The sequence below is a fragment of the Diabrotica undecimpunctata genome, chromosome 2, assembly GCF_040954645.1.
Source record: "Diabrotica undecimpunctata isolate CICGRU chromosome 2, icDiaUnde3, whole genome shotgun sequence".
In the NCBI taxonomy this organism is placed as follows: domain Eukaryota; kingdom Metazoa; phylum Arthropoda; class Insecta; order Coleoptera; family Chrysomelidae; genus Diabrotica; species Diabrotica undecimpunctata.
Window position 1 is genome coordinate 59050905 of NC_092804.1, and position 23018 is coordinate 59073922.

Sequence of the window (23018 nt, forward strand, 5' to 3'; positions counted from 1 at the left end):
TCTGGAACGCTACATATATTTGTATCTTGTACTAGTTCCATGACCGTTACCGATTGTTGAATTTTTGATCTTTCACAGTTGATGAGATGTAATCTAATATTGCAGCAACATAATATCTCAGGAAGTAGAGGAGGAGAGCCATCAAATCGATAGAGTCATCCAAAGAATAAAAACATAATAAAGCTGCGGGTTCTGATAAAATATATGGAAAAATCCTCAAACTGCTAGAAGATGACTATATCGAACCTACATAAAACCTGTTCGATACCATTTACCAGACACGAAAGTTTCCCGATAATTGTCTGCGCTCTATATTCATACCACTACCAAAGAAAAGATATCCCAAAAAATGCGAAGACTACAGGATTATAAGTTGAATGAGCCATGTAATGAAGATTTTTCTATACATTATACACGATGGAATATATTCAAAGCTGGAAGTATTTTTATAGAGTGAAAGCTGTTCTGTGCAATTTGGACCTTAATATACTGCTTAGACTTCAAGTAATTAACTGTTATGTGAAAGCTGAGAATACAGCTCTCTTATATGTAGTAGAGGCAAACACATGTACTGAAACAAGCAGTAAGAAAATAACAGCATTCGAAATGTGGTGTTACCGAAGGATAGTGCGTATCTCGTGGACGCATCGACTTACCATCGAAAGTGGTTTCGTTTCGTTTATCTGCATTTTAATTGTCACTTTTTTAATATATTGACACAAACTATTTAAAATTATGGAAAAAAATACCCATTTTATATATTACCGCCATTTTAAATATATACATTTAAATAACTTTTGTAATAATTTATGGCGTTTTTTTGATTTTAGAAAAAAGGGTTTGATGTTTATTTTAATTTGTGGCACAAAGCTCTTTCGTGGTACCAACTTCAACAGGATGATGATGGACCCGAAATATGGGAAATGATAACACTGTTTGTATCAAATGTAGACATTGCATATGCACAGAAGTAAGTATATTATTTTTTTCTTAGATTAGTATTATTAGACCATAACCTGAAATCAAAATTTTTGTAGTACAAAACTAAGATGCAATAAAAAGTATAAATTCGTTTATAGAGATTCGTAAGTCGTAGGACTGACCAAACGCGTTTAAACATTGGAGATTGTGCGTTATGCTTTTAGATGGGAGATGCAGAGATAATGTTTTATATCGTAACACAGTACCTAGAAGGAGTACAAAATATTCCATTGTACTATTTTTAGTGTATCTTTTTTAATTTCCTTTGTATTTTTCTTTTTTATTCTCCGATTATTAAGCCGGAGATACACATGCCTGTTACTAGCACAGTGGCATACCAGTACCTAACAAGCACCAGCTACTGTCCCCAAACTGGCAAGTGTGTACGTTAAATGCCATGCTAGTTCCTGGCATGCTAGCTAATCGCAAAGAATTTGATTTTTCTTGCTAGTAGCATGCTGTGAGATGCAAGGCGCATGCGTGGGGAGTGTCGCTAGCATGTGTAAACGCGCGCTACCGCTACGGGCATGCCAGTAGCTAGCAGAGAGTTGTCAGATTTGTTATATTGGTGATAAAAATTAAATGTTTTATTTTTAAACTTGGTAATTTAAAAAATGTTTCGTTGGGGTGATGAAAAAACCATCAAATTTATTGCTATACATAGAGAATTGAAATTCTAAATCATCTCTTTATAAAAATAAAATGTCCGCGACAATGCTTACACACCCAAATCCCAAATTTTTCTTTTTTTTGAGTTCCGCTTCAGATTCATTATTAAATTTCTAACAATATCCGTGGTCATCAGCAATATTAGCTTGTTTAATTCATTCCGAATACCTTAATAATTACAAAACAGGTACTTATGAAAACCATTCGATTGTTTACTAGCACTGGCATGTGTAAAAATCTACCCTGCTTTTCGCCTTGCCAGTATAGGCAAGCGAGCTACTGCAATGCAAATTACTAGCAAATGTGTTTTCTGCTTGCCAGTTACTGCCTATGCCAGCAACTGGCATGACAGCTACTTTCCCAATTTACTGGCATGTGTCTACCCGGTTTTAGACCTTTAGCCGGAGATACACATGCCTGTTACCAGCACAATGGCATACCAGTACCTAGCAAGCACCAGCTACTGTCCCCAAACTGGCAAACGTGTACGTTAACTGACATGCTAGTTCCTGGCATGCTAGCTAATCGCAAAGAATTTGATTTTTTTTGCTAGTAGCACGCTGTAAGATGCAAGACGCATGCGTGGGGAGTGTCACTGCCATGTATGAACGCGCGCTACCGCTAAGGGCATTCCAGTAGCTAGCAGAGAATTGTCAGATTTGTTTTGTTGGTGATAAAAATTAATCGTTTTATTTTTAAACTCGTTAATTTAAAAAATGTTTCGTTTGGGTGATGAAAAAACCATCCAATTTATTGCTATATATAGAGAATTTGAGTGTCTTTGGAATTCTAAATCATCTCTATATAAAAATAAAATAGCCCGTGTTAGAGTAAAACCATTCGATTGTTTACTAGCACTGGCATGTGTAAAAATCTACCCTGCATTTTCGCCTTGCCAGTATAGGCAAGAGACCTACTGGCATGCAAATTACTAGCAAATGTGTTTTATGCTTGCCAGTTACTGGCCTATTGGCATGTGTGTACCCGGCTTTATGTACCTACTTTATTTTCGTTTTTTTTCTTGTTATCATCACCAAAATTAATATTATTCTTGTTATTTGCTCAATTCGTTACCAGTGACAGAGTTCTTGTATATTTGGTGCTAGTTTTTTAAATTCATAATTGGATTTGCTTGATATGCACTTCGCTTGTGCCGCTGGTTAATAATCAAACTCCGTGCGAAAACAAAACTGATTTTATTTTGAATTACACAATACAATATATAAACGCTTATTAAGTATTATGTCCGCTCGCTCTGAATGCTAATTCACCGATCTCGTCTCGTATTTGAGTGCCGCTGTCGTCTTTGGGGTGCCTTAAGGGACTCGCCTTATCTTCACATATGGCATAATATATCTCCCTACGCCACTATGTTGCCGGATTGTAAAATGCATAAATAAACTCGAATTGGATAGAGGCGTGAACATGGCCCCCGCCTTGGCAAACACTGCCAACAAAATCGTCTGCTAATGCTAAATGTTCAAATGTTTAAACTACACTTAGTCCGAAACGGGTAGCGGACACACCTTGGAAAAAGAACGAGTTATGATACCATTGTCTGTCTTTATCCTAAAAACTCTGGCTACACCATCACTGCCGCGTAAAAGTTCGATCACGCGACCTAACTTCCACCTTAATGGAGGTAAATTGTCCTCTTTTATGAGCACTAACGTGTTTTCCGCAACTTCACCGTTAGTAGTAGTCCATTTCGTGCGTTTTTGTAGTTCGGAGATGTATTCTTTGTTCCATCGTTCCCATATATGCTGAGAAAGCTGCTGAATATGGAATTTTGAGAGCCGATTAACTGGAACATGACGCAAATCTGGATCTGGATTGGTAATAAGTGGTCTTCCGATGAGAAAATGTGCAGGGGTTAATGGGGAGAGATCATTTGGATCACAGGATAAAGGATGAATCGGTCGGGAATTTATTATAGCTTCAATCTGCACAAGCAACGAATAAAATTCCTCGAACGTTAAGTGCGCGTTTCCCAAAACCCTATGCAAATGATGCTTAACTGTTCTTACTCCGCTTTCCCACAGTCCGCCAAAATGTGGAGAATAGGGAGGTATGAAGGACCACGAAATATTATTCTTTAGCAAGGATTCTCTTATCGCGGGAGTGTGCTGCTCTAAAAATTTTCTTAACAATTTTAACTCCGAACTAGCTGCTATAAAATTGGTTCCATTGTCGGAAACCATCTTTTGAGGCTTGCCTCTTCGCGCAATAAATCTTTTAAAGGCCAACAGAAATGATTCCTTAGACAGTTCTGTAACTAATTCTAAATGTATGGCCTTCGTACAAAAACAAATAAAAAGACACATGTAACTCTTTATTAGTTTACAACCTCGACCCTTTCTATCGCGAATTAAGAAAGGGCCCGCATAATCTACACCTGTTACAATAAATGGTGGGCCACCTGCGAGACGCTGGGCAGGTAGGTCACCCATTATAGGCTGAATGGATTTAGATTTTAATCTAAAACATTTTACACATTTGTGTACGGTACGTCGCGCTAAATTTCTTCCTGATAACGGCCAGAAAGTTTCTCTTATAGTTGCAAGTAAAAGCTGAGGACCAGCATGCATAAGATCCTTGTGAAAATGATTAAATATTAGCGATGTAACTATATGATCTGCCGCTAAAATGATGGGATGTTTTTTGTCATATGTAAATTTGGAATGCTTTAAACGCCCGCCTACTCTCATGATGCCCTGATCATCAAGAAATGGAGATAAATTTATAAGTTTGCTGTTTTTATCTAAAGATCCCTTTTGGTTCAAATGCTTTATTTCATTAGAAAATGACTGTGATTGACACAGTTTTAGAATACGATTAAATGCAGAATGTATTTCATCCAAAGAAAGGGGTTCAGAAGTTCTTTCCTTATTTTTACACATGCGGATGAATCTGAACACATATGCAGCGGTTCTTTTTAAACGTAAAATATTAGAGAAGCGCTCAAATGAAAATACTTCCGTATTCTGTGTTTCATCAAGTTTATTCGTAAAAACCTTTATGTTTTTCCTCGTTTCGCTTGTTTCAGTGGGGACAACTTGTAAATTTGGCCATTTATCTGAATCTTGCATGATCCACTCCGGTCCATGCCACCATAAGTTGCACTCCATTATTTTATCTGGTTCCACGCCTCTGGACACTAGATCTGCAGGATTATCCTTGCCTGGCACATGACGCCACTGCGCAAACGAAGTGGTTTCCTGGATCTCTGCTACGCGGTTACTAACAAACGTCTTCAATGCATTGGCTGCTGTTTTCAACCAACTAAGTACTATCGATGAATCTGTCCAGAGGTAACACGTATCAAATTGCACATTTAATGAATTTTTGACCTTATTGGTCAAACGCGATAAAATTACTGCTCCACAGAGCTCTAAACGCGGCAAAGTAACTGGCTTTAAGGGCGCAACCTTGCTTTTTGCACATAATAAGAATGAATACGACCTGCCTAACAAATCGGTAGATTTAATGAATATGCAAGCACCGTATGCCTTTTCTGAGGAGTCGCAAAATCCATGAAGTTCTAGTTTGACCTTACTAGAACATATAACATGCCGAGGTATTTTTAAATTGTTTAAGCTTCCTAATTTATTCCTAAACTGTAAATAATTATTTGCTAAATGCTCCGGTATGGGATCATCCCATGAAAGACGCTCGAGCCATAGTTGTTGTAACATAATTTTCGCTATGATGGTACACGCACTTAATAGACCCAAGGGATCAAAAATTTGAGCTATGTCCGATAATAAAGTTCGCTTTGTGATTATATGGCCTAGAGATGAACTTATGCTATAAAACATAGTATCTGATTGCGGTGAGTACAATAATCCCAAAGTTTTCGCCTTCTCGTTTTCACCGAATTGAATAACGGAACCCGTAGTTGAATTATCCGGTATATCTCTTAATATTTCAGGATCATTTGAATAGAATTTACGCAATGTAAATCCTCCGCCTTTGAGGACCTCAAAAAGTTGTTTACATGCTTCGCGCGCTTTCTGTTTTGAATCAAAACCTGTCAAAAGGTCGTCCACATAAAAATCGGATTTAATAATGCTAGCAATGTTAGGATTTTTAGCTTCTTGCTCCTCTACCAATGTCATTAGACATTTAATCGCTAAGTAAGAAGAGCATTTCATACCGTACGTAACTGTTTGTAACTGAAATATTTCAATCGGTTCTTCCGGATTATTTCGCCATAAGATACATTGTAAGGATTTTTGATCATCTGCAACCAATACCTGACGGTACATTTTTTCTATATCCGCACTAACTACATATAAGTGTGTTCTAAAACGCAATAAAATGGAGAGTAAATCATTTTGTAAGGTTGGTCCGGCCATTTGAATACTATTTAATGAAATGCCGTTTGTAGTTGGCGCACTACAATCGAACACAACGCGCAAACGTGTCGTCAAAGAATTTTCTTTTAAAACTGGATGATGTGGCATAAAATAAAATGTAGTATTTACCCTAAAGTCTGTTGCCGCTTCCGTAATTCTGCATAAACCTTTCATATGTCCTAATTCTTTATATTCCTGGATGAATTCGCTATAAAGAGTTTTAAGATTGGCATCTTTATTCAATTTACGCTCGAGATTTAAAAATCTATTTTTTGCTTGACAAAATGAATCACCGAGTGAACTTATCGATTCCTTGAATGGCAATGATACTATGAATTTGCCTGTCGCGTCGCGTTTCACCGTATCTTCGAAGTGTTTTTCGCATGCAATTTCTTCGCCCGAGAGTGCAGGTTTTCCATTGAAAACCTCTTCAAGTTCCCAGAACTTACTTAGCTGTTCTGTAACTTCGATTGTGTTTGTGAAATTACACTTAGTTATTCGCTTTTCTGATGCTTTGTTTTGGCTGATATACGGCCCTGCTATGATCCAGCCAAACATTGTTTCTTGCATGAATGGTTTATTTTTACCTAAACTAATTCTGTTTGCGGCCAGTATTTGCCAAAATAGATCACTTCCTATCAACAATTCGACCTTTTGTGGTGTATGAAAATGATTATCCGCTAATTTTAAACGTTTAGGTATCCGCAAATCGCTAATGTTTATTTCAGATGCCGGCACGCACCCCGTAATTTCTGGTATTACGAAACAATTTAAAGTTCTATGAAAAGTTATATCGCTACGCGACTGTATATTTATTTCGCATTTGAATCGAACGGGAGATGCAGTATTATTTATGCCCATGACTGATATGTTCGCGCTTGTCGTTTTTAATCTAAGTTTATCGCATAAATTTTCGGTTATGAATGAGCTTTGTGAACCGCAATCTAACAAAGCTCGCACTATGTATGCCTTACCTTGGCCGTCAAAAATATTAACTAATACTGTGGACAGTATAGTTTGATCTGCAGCGCTAACTGCCGAAACTGACAAATTGGTAGTCTTTAAACTACCTTGTATATTATCTGCAGATCGTATATCGCTCGCGTTTTCTACCGGTTGATGAACTAAAGCTGCGTTCTGTTCGCTTGATCTATCTGGATGCAATAACGTATGGTGTTTTGACGCGCATTTCTTGCATGTTGATTGTCTACACCGCTTATAGAAATGTCCAGGTTTAAGACAATTCGTGCAAAGATTGACCTGTCTTACTTTATCAAACCTGTCCCTAGATGAAAGTTTTGAAAATTCGCCGCATTGATAAATGTTGTGTTCCCTTTTGCAAATAGGGCAACACTGTGTGTTATCCGATTTATTTAAAGTTCCCTGTGATGAATATAGACCGCGAATGTTATGTGAATATTTCGTATTCCGTGAATATGCGCCCGCCTGAGAAATATTCCGTGTATTTTGTTTTTCAGTTTGATTTACCTCAAGAGATTCTAAGAGGTCCGCCCTTGATTTTAAAAACGTTTTAAAATCATCAAAACTAAGAATTTCATTATGTGTTTTGCTATTCTCCCATGCGCGTAAAGTCGATGTATCGAACTTACAAGAAATAATATGAATAAGGAGTATATCCCACGAATCAGTAGGTAGCCCTAGCTGCTTTAACGCGTATAAATGCTTCGAAAAAATGTCAACTAATTGCCGCAATCTATTAGATGACTCTTTATGTATTGGCTCTATATTAAATAAGGCATTAATATGATTGGAAATTAATAATCTCTTATTATCGTACCTTTCCCTAATTAATTTCCACGCAACTGCATAATTTTCGGCGGTAAACTCTAATGTTCGTATGACCTGCGCCGCACCGCCCTGTAATGAACTTCGTAAATAATGAAAACGCCTTATATTGTCTAAGTACTCATTTCTGTTAACTAAAGATTCAAAAAGATCTGCAAAATCTAACCAATTATTATAATTACCATCAAATTTTGGTAACTCGATAGGTTTAAGCTCAATACAATGCCCTGTATATGAATTCTTAGAGCGCTCACTTGCTTTATCGCTTTCTATACAAGCTACTTGTTGATTATCGCGAATGATTTTTCGCGCTACCGCTAATTGTGAATAATATTTGTTATAGAATTCTTCGCGCTCCGTATATTCATCCTCTAATAATTCAAATTGAACCGTATTTTCTATTTGCCCCTGAACTTCATCGAATTCGCCCTGTAAATGTTCTATATTATTTACCATTTCAATAGCCTGTAATACTTCTAAATCTGAAATCGTTTCACCCTTAGTTATTTTATCATTTAACGCTAATATAAATTTCGAAAATATTGTGAGTTTGCATTTAAAACCGCCCCTTTTTCGCTTTAAATTCTCCATAATTTTATAATGAATTAAACAGTAAACAGAAACAGATTATAAATCGCTTGATATTCGACCCTAACGTTCTCAGAATTATCACATGTGCAGAATAAAGGTACAAAGACTGATAAATAAGGGAATGTGAAATGCATATGCTCACCAAAATATTGTATGTTTATTCTAACAGCCCTAGCCTCCTGGCGCCAAGGATATGCCTCAACTCGTATAATAGGTCTTCACAGATTTTAAAACCCACAGTTGTCCAATTATGTAACTGTCTTAAGATTAACGTTCGACAGTCTATAACGCGCTCGGGCCACTATGAATGCACTATTTCGCCCGCTAATTTGATGACACAAATATGAGTTCGGAATTCGGTGAATTTACACTGTTTCAACACAAGAATTTGATGATTCGGCTCGAATAGACCATGGATTTGCTTGATATGCACTTCGCTTGTGCCGCTGGTTAATAATCAAACTCCGTGCGAAAACAAAACTGATTTTATTTTGAATTACACAATACAATATATAAACGCTTATTAAGTATTATGTCCGCTCGCTCTGAATGCTAATTCACCGATCTCGTCTCGTATTTGAGTGCCGCTGTCGTCTTTGGGGTGCCTTAAGGGACTCGCCTTATCTTCACATATGGCATAATATATCTCCCTACGCCACTATGTTGCCGGATTGTAAAATGCATAAATAAACTCGAATTGGATAGAGGCGTGAACAATAATCTTTGCTACTGCATGTTGATCCATTTCCACAAGTTTATGCTCTTCCTGGATTCACAGTTTTACGTATGTTAAGGTGCTTTAACATTCTTATTCGTAGAGGAGAACTTATATCTTGGTTATTAAACAATTTTTTAATTTTAATGAAAGTGTACTCAGCAATTTCAATACGCTTTCGTATTTCAATGTTTTAGTCACTTGTTTCATTTTTTATTGTGGAATATCCACGTTCCTTTTCCTTATCGGGAACAAGGAATTTCTTGTTAGAAATAATTTTTTGTTAACCCACTTACTACACAAGCACACACTTAGCAAAACAATAAATCCGAGTAGCGAGTACAGTAGTTGATATAAATTGAACATTTGCGTTCTATGAGGACGACTATATTTAGATTTGTTGAGTCAGTCAGGTGGTCTAACCTAATACAAAAGTTTGTATATACTAGAATATGGGTTAAACGTAAATAAAACGTATTCTTTTAAATGTGTTAAGTTTGTCTTCGGAGAAAACGGAAATAATTCCTAACAATCTAGTGTCCAACATCACATTATACTTAGATGCAACTTATTTATTTATCTTTTGTCAATGTTTGTATAATACATTGGATTCTTATTGAAAATCATATACTTAGTTTTTTTTATATGAATCTATCTAATCTATACTGTATAATTATTGCAATGTTTATTCATATTTTCTAGCAAAAGTTAAGAATCTTCCTATGTTCTGCCAACAGTACAATATCATTTTCATATCGAATGTTATCTATGACTTATTTTCCCATTGACGATTATTCTTTCACTTGCAGAGAGTGTATTTACTATAGTCTATAAGACTTCTCTTCTTATAGACTAAGAATGATTTTTAAAATCTTCTTCATTGCTTTATGATATTTCGTTGGAAATTATGAGCTCTGTCATAAAAGCTGTGCTTACAATAATTTTCAAACGGAATTTAATACTAAAAAGATATTTTATACATTTTCTATTTGCAATCTTTGATTTTGTAGTAAACCAGAAGAACCAGAAAAGTTATTTCTTGAAATTAAAATAAATGGCCCGTGTCTATCATCACTCACAAGCTATCAGGAAACGAGAAATACAATTAGGTATATAACGATAGTCACAACAAAATCCGAAATAACTGATGAAAATTTGTACAGACGTATATTACGAAAATTTTTTGATGGCAAATATCGTATACCGACAAACGAAAATATAAAAATTTTAAGAACAGGTATGTACGCCTATATAAATTTTATTATTCGTAAAGCTTTTTAAGTAAAAGGGATTAAACAAGTAAGGTCTATTTGGTGAAGGTCCGTCATTATTGACGCCTTTTAAGATTTGCTTGGACGGCCTATCGAATTATAATGGTGTGAAGTATCAAATAAAAGAGGTAGTGAAGAGTTCAACTAAGTATATAAAACAAGTATTTCATCAAGCCACTATTTTATCTTAGTTAATATTGATCCGAAAGTACCGTATTACATATGTATATCAAAGGAAGGCTTCTTCTCTCTCCTACATATTTGTTAGGCCTTCAGTATTTTTATTCACATTTTATGCAGTATTGTGGAAATACTGGGAGCCACATTAATCCCCAAATAACCTGGAGGGTAGCACAAATATTACAAATAACGCTGTCCTAAATTTCAAGTGTAATATTACGTATATCAATCAAAATTTATATATATATATATATATATATATATATATATATATATATAGATCTCTTCCTCTCTTACCTGAATGGATTACATCCTAGTATTCAATTCACGATGGAAGTTGAGTCTGAAGCGTCTTTGCCATTCCTTGATGTTCTTATTCAGAAAAACTTACCTCACAGTTTTTCCTATTCCGTGTACCGGAAACCCACTCATACCCTCCGCCCCCCCCCCCCACGCCAACTCAATTCAGGTGTCAACACTCTCATTTCTCGTTCCATAAGACTTAGCGACAACAATCATAGGTCATCCGAAATTAATTCAATAAGGCAAACACTCTTACAAAACGGCTACCACAAAACCCAAATCAATAAGAGCATTCAAAAACATCTAAACCCCCATTCCATCCAAAAAAGAAACCTTGCCGCCGGATCAACCCAAAATCTTTCTACCTTTTATTAAAGGTGTCACTGATAAGATCAGTAGAACTCTTCTTCCTCTAAATATCAAAACCATCTTCACTACTCACTCCAGTTGTCCAATCTCGTCAGATCCGTAAAAGACCAAATCCCTAATGAAGACCATGGTGTCTACGAGATACCCTGTTCCAGTTGCCCACGTACATACATCGGACAGACAAACCGACGAATCCATAACCGTATTTACGAACATTCTATATCTGTCAAACATTCCGATACTACTTCAGCCCTAGCCCAACATCATATTCAAACAGGCCACAAAATAGATTTCGAAAAAGCAAAAACCATCGCCCCCATCCGCTCCTTAAAATCGAGAATCATTCGTGAAGCTATCGAAATCGAAAAACGGCCTAACAGCTTGAACACGCGCGATGACGCGAAACGATTGCCGGCAACATGGCGACCCCTGCTTCAGCGACCTCCCCCCCACACCGCTCAGGCCTCGTCAGTTCAGACCACGTCAGCGCATACCGTTCCCGCGCATACAGCGAGTATAAAAGCAGCCACACAGGGTAAGACCGGTTGTCACTCGACACTGAGGAGTATATATATATATATATATATATATATATATATATATATATATATATATATATATATATATATATATATATATATATATATATATATATATATATATATATATATTATATATATATATATATATATATATATATATATATAATATATATTATATATATATATATAATATATATATATATATATATATATATATATATATAATATATATATATATATATAGGTATAATATATATATATATATATATATATATATATATATATATATATATATATATACAACCTGTATCCATTGATTGAGCAGACCCGTACTGAGCTGCTCGATCTTTCATAGGCCCCAACATGGTATTATAATAAGAAAAATGTAATCGTGATTACATTCGGAATTTTAGAATGATATTGAATAAATATACAAAAACATTTCTTATTATTACTAATCTAAATTTTATGCAACACTTGTTTAAGTTTAATTATTTAAAAAATGATTGTTAGTTAAATAGATTACACAATCTTACGCCATTTATACGGGAATACTTCACGTTTCAATAATATGATGGTGAGGCGGCAAACATGGGACAGTCACACTACAGAGTTGTCAATACTTTATAACTTTATACTAAGTCTGTTTACTTATAAGTTGGTTTTGATCAATTTGATTCGCAATAAATATATATAACTTTAATAAACTGTATTTATAAATACATAAATTAATATAGCTTAATGACTTTAAAAACTAATTATTTTTGTGTGTGCTAAAATGCCTAAACAACTAAATAGTCGTCGAGAACTGGTTGCTTGTTTAATAGATTATTTTGAACATGAGTGAAATAATGGCGGCCCCTTTTACCTTTGAATGCTAGGACAAAGGAAATTTAAAGAGTTTAAAATATATAATTTTGTATTATAATAGTCTCCCGTTTTATACCGCTGTCGCGGCTTTGAGAGTATAGCAGGGTAGTCTGCTATATCTAGGGCCTACGGTATACAAGGAAGGTAACATGGCCAGTGCTACGCTTCAACCGTCGATTATTACCCCTGGTTTTACCCAAGGTACTCATTTTTATTCAGGCTGAGTCGACCTGGGGCCTATACACATTTTTAAAATGTCTAGATGTTCTTGCCGGCGGTGGGATTCGAACCCCGGACCACCGGCTTGCGAGGCAAGCATCCTACCGCTTGCGCTACGCAGGCCTAATTTTGTATTACAATGTTTTATTATGTATTTTAGCGTGTTGCAGCAGCCTTAAAACTAAGTTTATCTACTCTTAGTATTATTTCTCAAGCTATATACTATAATATATCCATATATATACATATATATATATATATATATATATATATATATATATATATATATATATATATATATGTATATATATATGTATATATATATATGTATATATATATATATATATATATGTATATATATATATATATATATATATATATATATATATATATATATATGTATATATATATATATATATATATATATATATATATATATATATAAGATGGAAGGTCGTATTACCGTAAATACGTATTTCTGACTATTTAGTCGCCATCAGTACAGTGGATCGAAATTATTATAGGAGAATGTTAACTTGGAAAAGGATCACTACAGAAGCAATGCGACCAATTTGTAGCAATCATGTTAGAAGACTGAGGTTTCCAGAGCAACAACTAAGACATCCACGGAGGAAGCTATAGCTACCTGAAGAAAGGAATGGCAAACGTTTAGAACGTTTTAAACAACAAGAAAAGATTAATGCGAGTTCATAGTAAATTAAAGATATGAAGTATCGGCATAGCTCGCAATAATGAAAAAAAAAATAAAATATGTATATAAGATGGAAGGCAACCGTAATACGTATTTCTGACTATTTTCTCGTCATCAGTACGGTGCAGCCGAGTTTTACAAGGAGAATTTTAACTTGGTAAAGGATCAAGGATCCTGAAGTGATAACCTGGTACGAAGCGTTTCCGTAACTATTACAGATTTTTTTGCTAATTTTGGCAGAATATTTCGGATCCAGTTTAACACATCAGAATTCACATCTGCATGGTAATCGCCATCCTTTTTTGATTCAAAGACCAACAAACCATTATTTGGTACAAATTGATCCGCTGATAACACAATAATTTTACGTGATTTTGTCTACATAGTCTGTGCAACACTCTACAATATGTTTCATGTACAACCTATTTTTTCAAAACTTACAGAAATGTCTCGTTTTCCATTTTTTGCCTCTTTTATTGGGAGCGGGATCTGATAGAGCTTTAGAGTTGCTGTATTTGACAACTGCATACTGAATATATGAATGTAAACCTGACGTCGAAGCTCTGGAACCCATACGTTCTTTATTAGCTCCATTCCCAAATTTCTTATAAATAGCTTCCTATTTTGGCTATATTCTGCATCTGGATTATTGAATCTAGTAATGAAAAAAACGTTAATATTGCAAACGTTTAATATTTCATAAAAAGTTATTAACGGCCACCGTTTTCTATTTTTTGAAACGTCATACTAAGAATCCATTTTATCAACGATGTCTACACCGCATTTGTGGAATTAAAAAATTAAATTTTCTCTGGCTTACCACTAACTGGATCAACTGTGTCGTCACGATAAAAAGAAGACACCAAGAGGACATTTTTTTTCTACGAGAACATAGGACGAAGCCATCATGTGTTTTCCAAAAGCAAATACAGAATATTGCACGGGACGATTTTGTGCGTTGGTTATAATGGTTGGCAATTGCGGCTTATTGGTTTTTAAAGTACCTACAATAGCCAATCTAATATTTGTTCCCCGATAGCTAGACAAGAAGTACATTTCTTCCCAAACCTGATAACGGTTGACACATTCTCAGTGTAACATTATATTCAGCATACATTTCCATATGATTTATGTAGAAGGTTCTAGCATTAACGGTGGCAAACACTTTTGTACCATACTCTTTGGGCTTGTTCGGTATGTACATTCGAAAATTACATTTGCTTCGAAAAGCGAACAGCATTTTATCCAAAGTGACGTACTCACCTACAGAATAATAACTTTTACAATTCTGAACAAATGTGCCAAATATCTCTCTTATGTGAGCCAATTTATCTGTTCGCTACATTTCATCCTTGGTATTTTTATCGTCAAAGCGAATAACTCTTAGAAGAAATCTAAATCGCCTCTCTGCTATAGTCGCAATAAATATTTCGCTTCCTAATCCATCTCCCGCCCAAAATTCTTCTAAATTTTTTCGAGGTCCATGATCTGGTCCTGCCAAATAAAGCAAACCAAGAAATGCTCACATTTCTGAAATTGATGTATCTTTGACATCTCGTTTATTTTTGGAATTTGTAGAATTAGATCCAATATGTAGGTTCGTATCGCGTGCTACAGAATTAACGATATTGCTAAATAAAAGATTCCATGATTCCATCGGAGTACTTACATTTCTTCTAACACCAATAGTGCCTGGTAAATGTTGAACAATATTTTCTTTTCTAGTATGGACTGCTCTAGAAGGTGTATGTTTCAGCCATTTAGTTCCATCTTTACCATAGTAATATAATTGCCTGTCACCTTCTGTAGCATTCTTGTCTGCCACAGCTAACTGCCTGTTGTGCAGCCCCTGCCGTCTCTAGCTCAGAATCAGTTCCGTGGTTACTGAATATCTCTATGTCCCCATCAGGCATAGACTTATCAGAATTCTAAATCTCTTCGTCAATCTGAACTTCATCATGTAGAGCTTGCAGACGCTGTATTTTCCTTTCACAGGCATCCTTAGTACTAAAAAAAATTTATAAGTATCCCGAACTTATTATAATATTACACCTACCTACCTGAGTGAAATAATCAAATCTTTTGTAAAATACAGAAATTATGCCAGAGTCCAATAACTGAATCACTTGTAAAATACAAAAACACTATGAGCGATTACATATTATCCACGTTATTAGCCTAAACTAACTTTATATGAGTACTCTGGAAATTATCACAATAGACACTGCCATCTGATTCCTATTTACTAACGTTCGAACGTGACTTTAATCCACAGCCGATAGATGGAAGTACATATTTCTAAAAGTTACATGACCACACGATGGTGGTCTATTAGGACAACATGATCTATGAGTCTAAAATCTAAATCTAAATCTAAAAGCTTCTATTTTTGTAAAATATTTATATAAGTACTTTTTTGGGTGCCTAAAAGGTACTGAAAAAAAAACAGATATGTATGTTCTTTATTTATGTAAAAAATAGCCTTGCTATTTCTTGTTTCTTAGAGCTGCATATTCTTGTTTCCTTGTAGTTTGATCTTCTATTTGAAATTCATGTATTAAATGTGAAAACTATATTTGATAATACAAAAAAGTATATAAAAACTGTTTTTTGTAAAAGATATATTTTACGCAAAATGGATTTTTTAAAATCCATCCAATCGTTTTCTGCTATAGCGTACACTCATCAGTGCAACTTGAGAAAAGATGCATGCAGCCACATAATAATATAAGTGTAAAAACTCAATAAATGTAACAGTTACATTTTAATTATTATATTAATTTTAAAAGATAACCCTCTAGGTCGTCTATGTTCCTTTTTTTCTTTTTTTAATTGTATAAAACTCGTATCTAATTAATACTATAGAGGCGATAAATACAAATATAATGATTGGCAGCATATAATTGCAATCTAAAATTGTTTTAGATATCATTCCTGCACCGGAGAATGAAAGTATAGAACAATCATCAAGTTTAAATCAAGAATCTGAAGAATCTTTAACTATAGTAAGTAAAACATTTATATCGTACATTTTTAGTGGTGTGTAATTATTTATTAAAATATTTTTTGTTTAAAAAAACCTACAATGGAGTAAACACTTCTGGTGTAAATGGTATATTTAAAAAATTACTTGTATCTGACCGTTTTCAGTCTTATCAAACCAGTGCCGGATTAAGGAGGGGCTATGAGACTATTAGCTCCCGGCGGTAAATTTTGAGAGACGGTACATCACGTTTTAATTCTATATGTGGATATTTCAAATTTATGAGGTTGATGTTCTGAAATAGCATGGTAATAAAACTTCGTCTCGTCACCGATAAGATCCGTGTCTGTGGTAGCAGGTCGCACAAAAACACGTTTCATGTTTCCGGGAAATCAGCCAGAGCCACTGCACCTTGCGGCGGCGTGTCCACTTGGATCTAGGGATCCCACCTTAAATTTTTACCTTTACCATGCGATCTGCGCGATGCTCCATTACGCATATTATAATTTTAAAATTTTGGCTTGTGTTTTCAAGAAATAATAAATTGACAATTTATTTGAAAACTAGATTTAAGCTAAATGTTTAATTAACCAATTATAATCTTTCATTTATGTAGTCTTATCGAAATTATGATTAAAATGATGACTAGCAAATCTCATAAATAAAAAACTTACAGCTAATTCTTAATTTAAAAGAAAATTTTATCCTTCATATCATTCATAATATATTATCTTAATTTCCAAAATTCTTTCTTTCCTCTTTCAAAAAGCCAATTTCTTGTTTTATTTGACAAACATTGAGTACTTCTACTGGTTTTTTGTATGTTTCTTTACATTTTATTCCCACTACTAAATATAATAGCAAAATCTTTTACAATGAAACTTTTTTAAACTTCTTTTTTAATTTAAATATTATGTTTATATGGGATTAAGCCACAATTTATTGGTTGTAATGAAAATCACATTTTTTAATTAACCAAAGTTTGATGTTTTGAAATCGTTCTCAAAATATTTATAGAAATTTTGAACAACCTAAGAAAACGGCCAAGGATGGACCAAGGTTATTTTTATTGGTTATAACACAGTATAGACTATTTATACTGTGGTTATAACGTTATAATATGATGAGCATTGATCTCCTTTTTTAATCGGTAAAAGATACAGGTTAGGTTAGGAGAAACAAAAATGTCAAAGTCTTAAAATCATCTGCGTAATGGTGCATAGCGCATCTCGCATGGTAAAGGTTAAAATTTAAGGTGGGATCCCTAGATCCTTGTGGCGTGTCCGGCTCCAACACGTCCTGTCGTCAGTCGTGTTAGCGCAGTTTTCGAGACTGGTCTCAAATTTTACTTTTTTATTAGTGAAGTGTTTTCGTGACGTTTCTAAAAAATGAGCGGAAAGGAAGGAGGTGCATTTTGGAAACGACAAAAGTTAGAAAAACAACAAAAATTAAATGCAGTATTAAAAAAAAACTCCCAAGATTCAGCTTTTTTTGCCAAATTCAGGTAAGATAATATTAAGGATACCAACGAGCACTTCTTTTCAAGACGATCCAATGTCCATCCAATCCAACGAATCCAAAAATGTGGCAGTCATGAAAGGTCAGTCGTTCATTTAGAACATCTTAAAAATTTTATTTCAAGAAATTTCATTGAGTATGAGAAAGATCGATAATTCTCTTCGGCAACAGATTGAACATGAGACCACATATTGGCGAAACATATTACAAAGAGTCGTTAGTGTCATAAAATTCTTTGCTAGTAGGGGACTACCTTTTAGAGGAACCGATTAAAAATTTGGTTCTACTATCAATGGCAACTACCTTGGATTCAATATGTTCTTTTAAAAGAACATATTGAAAAATATGCTTCAAAAGGCTGCGGTTCAGTATATTATTGATCAAAACACAGATGAAAACGACTCACCGATCTATTGAAAAATTGTGGACATACAACATTTGTTCCAAAAAAAGTTAATGTGACTCGATGGTCAGGATGATTTAATGCATTAAAAGCTCTTAATTTATGCTATCAAGATATAAAGCAAGCACTTTTAGAGTTATCCTCTAACGACGACGAGAAGATGCTAGTTCACTGTCAAGCAAAAAATTTACAAGCAAAGATGGCTACGTTAGAATTTGGTATTTATGTTGCCTTTTGGTTCGAAGTACTGGAAAGAACTGACCTAGCGAGTAAAATCTTTACAAGGCGCAAATATGGACTTACATACTTGTTCGTCTTTGTATAGCTCATTATAACATTTTTACGAGTCTTTTTATGAATTTTATTACAACAAACGGAATACTGCAGAGATTAGAAGTCGCAAAACAAAATTAGAGTTTGATCCTTACACTGCAAAATAAGATTAGAACCCAAGTGCTGTATAAAACAATTGATTATTTGACAAATAATCTAAAATCTAGAGGAAAAGTTTATGAAGATCTTGCCATCACTTTCTCATTTTTATTTTCTCTACCTCTTTTAGAGGATAACGTGATATCAGACAAAGCGTCGGTATTAGTGAATATTTTTCTCTTGAATATATTTAGTGAATGTGTCTCAGTACAACCCAAAGAGCGATGAAGACGGCCATGTTAGGGATTAGTTTGAGAGACAGGATTCGAAATATCGACATTCGTGAAAGAACAAAGATTACTGATATCGCAGAACGTATAGCAAGGCTCAAGTAGCAATGGGTCGGACATGTTGCCCGAGATAATCCCGAAAAACGGACATAGAGATTAACAAACTGGAGAACAAGAGAGAACAGGCGAGGAGTAGGCAGACCACACAAGAGGTGGGCAGATGATATTAAACAAGTCGCGGGCAAGCAGTGGATGAGAATTGCCAAGAGTAGAAATCAATGGAAGCAAATGGAAGAGGCCTGTGTCCAATAGCGGACGAATAAAGGCTGAAGAAAAAGAAGAAGATAATGTCACTACTAGGCCAAGTTGGGTATAAAAATCCAACAACTCACAGTGCTACTTTTGTGGTGGAGCTTTTGCATAAAAATAATATAATTGCAACCTTCCCAAACGTAGAAATAGCACTAAGAATCTTCTTATCGTTGATGGTTACTAACGCAACTGGTAAAAGATCATTTTCCACTTTAAAACGGGTCAAAAATTATTTGAGAAATACGATGACGGAAGAAACATTAAATTCGTTCGCTGTTTTAAATATTAATAAAGATCTGCTTACAAAATTATATTTTAATAAAATCATCGACCTGTTTGCAAGTAGGAAGTCCAGGAAAATTTGTTTGTAAATAATTATGTTAATTTACTTTATAAGTTGTGAGTTTGTGTCTTTGTGGCTTTTTTGTAGATTTGTAATAAATTACCTAATAATATTGAATTAGTTTTAATGAATTGTTAACCTAAGACGCATCTATACCTACTGGAGAGTGGCGGTATAGTATGACTTAGCCCCCGGCGGTCCATGAACTAAATCTGCCACTGTATCAAACCATCGTGAGTGAAAACTTGAGCATTTGCAAATAGCCACTTTATTAGGTGTTAAAACCTTATAAAAATGGCACCTTGCGATAAAATGGACTGTATATTGGGACTGCTTCTCTTTTTCGTATTTCCAGTGGTTAAATAACTTTAAATATTCACTTACATATATACAGGGTGCGCCAAACCTTTGGTTTTCTTTTATTGCGTCTAAATTATGGAGTATATAAAAAATGTTTATAACGAAACTTATGTATATCAAAGACGTTTAGAATGACAAAATTATTTTCGATTATGTAGGGTCGGTCGGAACAACGGAATGATCCAAAGTTATGTTTTTTTATATAGAACACACTATTTATTAAAACATTGGATGCCACTTTAATTTAAATACACACATGGCGTTCAAACTGGCGTATACAAAATATTAATGTGACTTACGCTTATAAGCGACGGCAGCACCTACGGAAGTCATCATCCGACGCTTATAAGCGACAGCAACACCAAAACGGTTAAAGTATTTTTAAATATATTTTGTAAAAATATGAAGAGTTTGTATAAGGCTTTATGGTTATTATTTTCGAAATATTTACACTTTTATTGAGAAAAATGGTAAGATAAATGACATATTAAAGTTTTAGTATAGTGTCATTTTTAAATAATTTAATATCTTTGACATGTAGCCATACAATATACAGTCGGATCACTATTTTCAAATACAAATTTTTTTTAATTTTTTTTTAATGTAACACCCTGTATATTAGTATTGTATTTTGTAGAAAATATTACAACCGTTCTTTTGATATAGGGTTGTGTATACCTAGCGTGTTTCGTTTTGTAGATATTTAGAGAGGAACTATATATAGCTTTACGTTTTTACAGATTTTTTATAATAATTTTTATTATTTATATATAACAAACTAATGTATAACTAATATATAACAAACAAAAATCATAAAAATTATAATCTAATTTTATAAATCTAAATAATATTTACCTAACTGATAACTTGAATGATGAAAAGGTTGCCAATGTGAGTTCATAATACCAGTATATGGGAAATGACGGCCAATTCCATCAACGTGATTAAGTGGAAATTTGATCTTAAGAAACAATTTTTACTTAATTCCGTTGGGCTTCGTTCCACCAACTAAAAATATTTACTTAAGTACAAATATTGTTGCTGAAGCTCAAGTCACCTACTATGACGACTTAAGCAAACATTTTAACTTGGCGCATGCATTTAAATTCATCCTTTGTCATATATTGACATATGTAAGGTTAAATTTTTACCGTATTCTGTAGTATAAAGTAGTATATAGTATAATGGTTTTTAGTGTATATAGAGTATACGTCGATGTTTTTGTGTTGATAGGATTTTTATTTTTATATTTTTTTTGTTTTAAATTCCACCTAAGTGTAGGTATCATTTATCATATATAGGTACTTATATAAAATATAGTGTGTGATTTTTGAAAAAATGTATCAGACAATAAATTCGCAAAATACACAAAAATGATCACTATTTATAAAAAATATTGAAATCAAATTAAAGACAGCACCAAAAGTGACACAAATGATCTTCTTTTTCTTCTTTTTTTATTCTTTCTTCAATAATAACGAGGCAACAGGATAAGAATTTTTGACAATTTTGCAAAGTTGGTATCATTGATAATTTAAGTTTTTTCTTGGTTAAATTAAGTAAAAATTTGAATGGTGGAACGCAAATTTCAACTAAAATTTTTTTGACTGAAGTACATTCGTTCAGCAAATTCCCAACTGTAAACAAACGCACGTGTTGATATTCGCCCTCTTATTCGTCAAGAGCTATCCTAGGAATCCATTTGCACAAACCCCAGAATGTATAACTTTTATATTTTATATATGATTATTACGTCAATATGTAGTGAGATGTTTTTTTTTCTATATATTTATTAATTATTATAGCTGTTATACTCGGTGCGAACTATCTAGTGAATTTAGTAATTATTTTTTTACGAAGTTAGTTACTTTTTGACAGACTAAAAGTGGCTGGAAATTACTATACAACCAAGCACACGTACTCATAGCCAATATTAATAATAAACAAACTAAATAGTAAATAAAATAGAACTTTGCGAATTACCGACAATCAATATTTATTTATCTGCACCATATAATAAATAGTTATGTTAAATTATAACAACTAAAATATATTTTTTTAATACATACTACCCAAACTTTGATGGGTTTCGTATACACTTTCACTATTTAGGATAATTCTTCTTTTTTTAAAGAAAGAAGTCTGCAATAGTAGGATACTTGAGCTATTAATACTGAGAAGTAGGAATTGTTGTGTTATAGGTTTCCGACAATGAATCTGTCAAAATATGCCCAAGCTAAGCGAATGGAGTATATATCAAGATATAGAATTTAAATTTTTGGACGGCACATACATGAAAACACAAACACAATTTATTAAAATTTAAACAGCCTTTTGCCCTTCCCTATCTTTTGTTGTGATTCTAGGGAGCTTATGTTGTACTTTATCTCACCAACTTATTTTGTAACCAGTAATCAGTATTATATATAATATATAATATTCAGGTTCAATATATAACAAATCTGTGCAAATTTTAGCATATGCTGATGATATCAATATTGTTGGGAGAACGGAAAACGCAGCACGAGAGGCGTACGTAGCATTAAAGGAAGCGGCTACAAAAATGGGTTTAATAATAAACACCAATAAAACAAAATACATGAAAATAGGTACGCAACCACAAACACTACGGCCACTTGTTATAGAAAATGACGTCATCGAAGCAGTTAACGAATTTGTATACCTGGGAACGCTCGTCAATACTGAAAATGACACTACCGCAGAGATAAACCGCAGAATTTGCACGGCTAATAGATGCTATTTTGGGCTTAATCTCCTTTTTAAATCTACAGTTATATCAAGAAATACAAAAGTAAAACTCTACAAAACAATAATACGCCCAGTCCTAACA

At 33.9% G+C, this 23018-nt stretch overlaps 1 protein-coding gene across 2 annotated transcripts in view; it reads left to right on the forward strand.

Moving 5' to 3' along the window:
• Positions 1-23018, forward strand: part of LOC140434609 (uncharacterized) — an 82619-nt gene that overhangs the window by 12968 nt on the left and 46633 nt on the right. For both annotated transcript variants that reach the window (XM_072522995.1, XM_072522996.1), the window contains exons 5-7: positions 831-970; positions 10131-10357; positions 16512-16591. In XM_072522995.1, coding sequence (XP_072379096.1) covers positions 831-970; positions 10131-10357; positions 16512-16591 — 447 coding nt within the window. The remainder of the gene's footprint in view (positions 1-830; positions 971-10130; positions 10358-16511; positions 16592-23018) is intronic.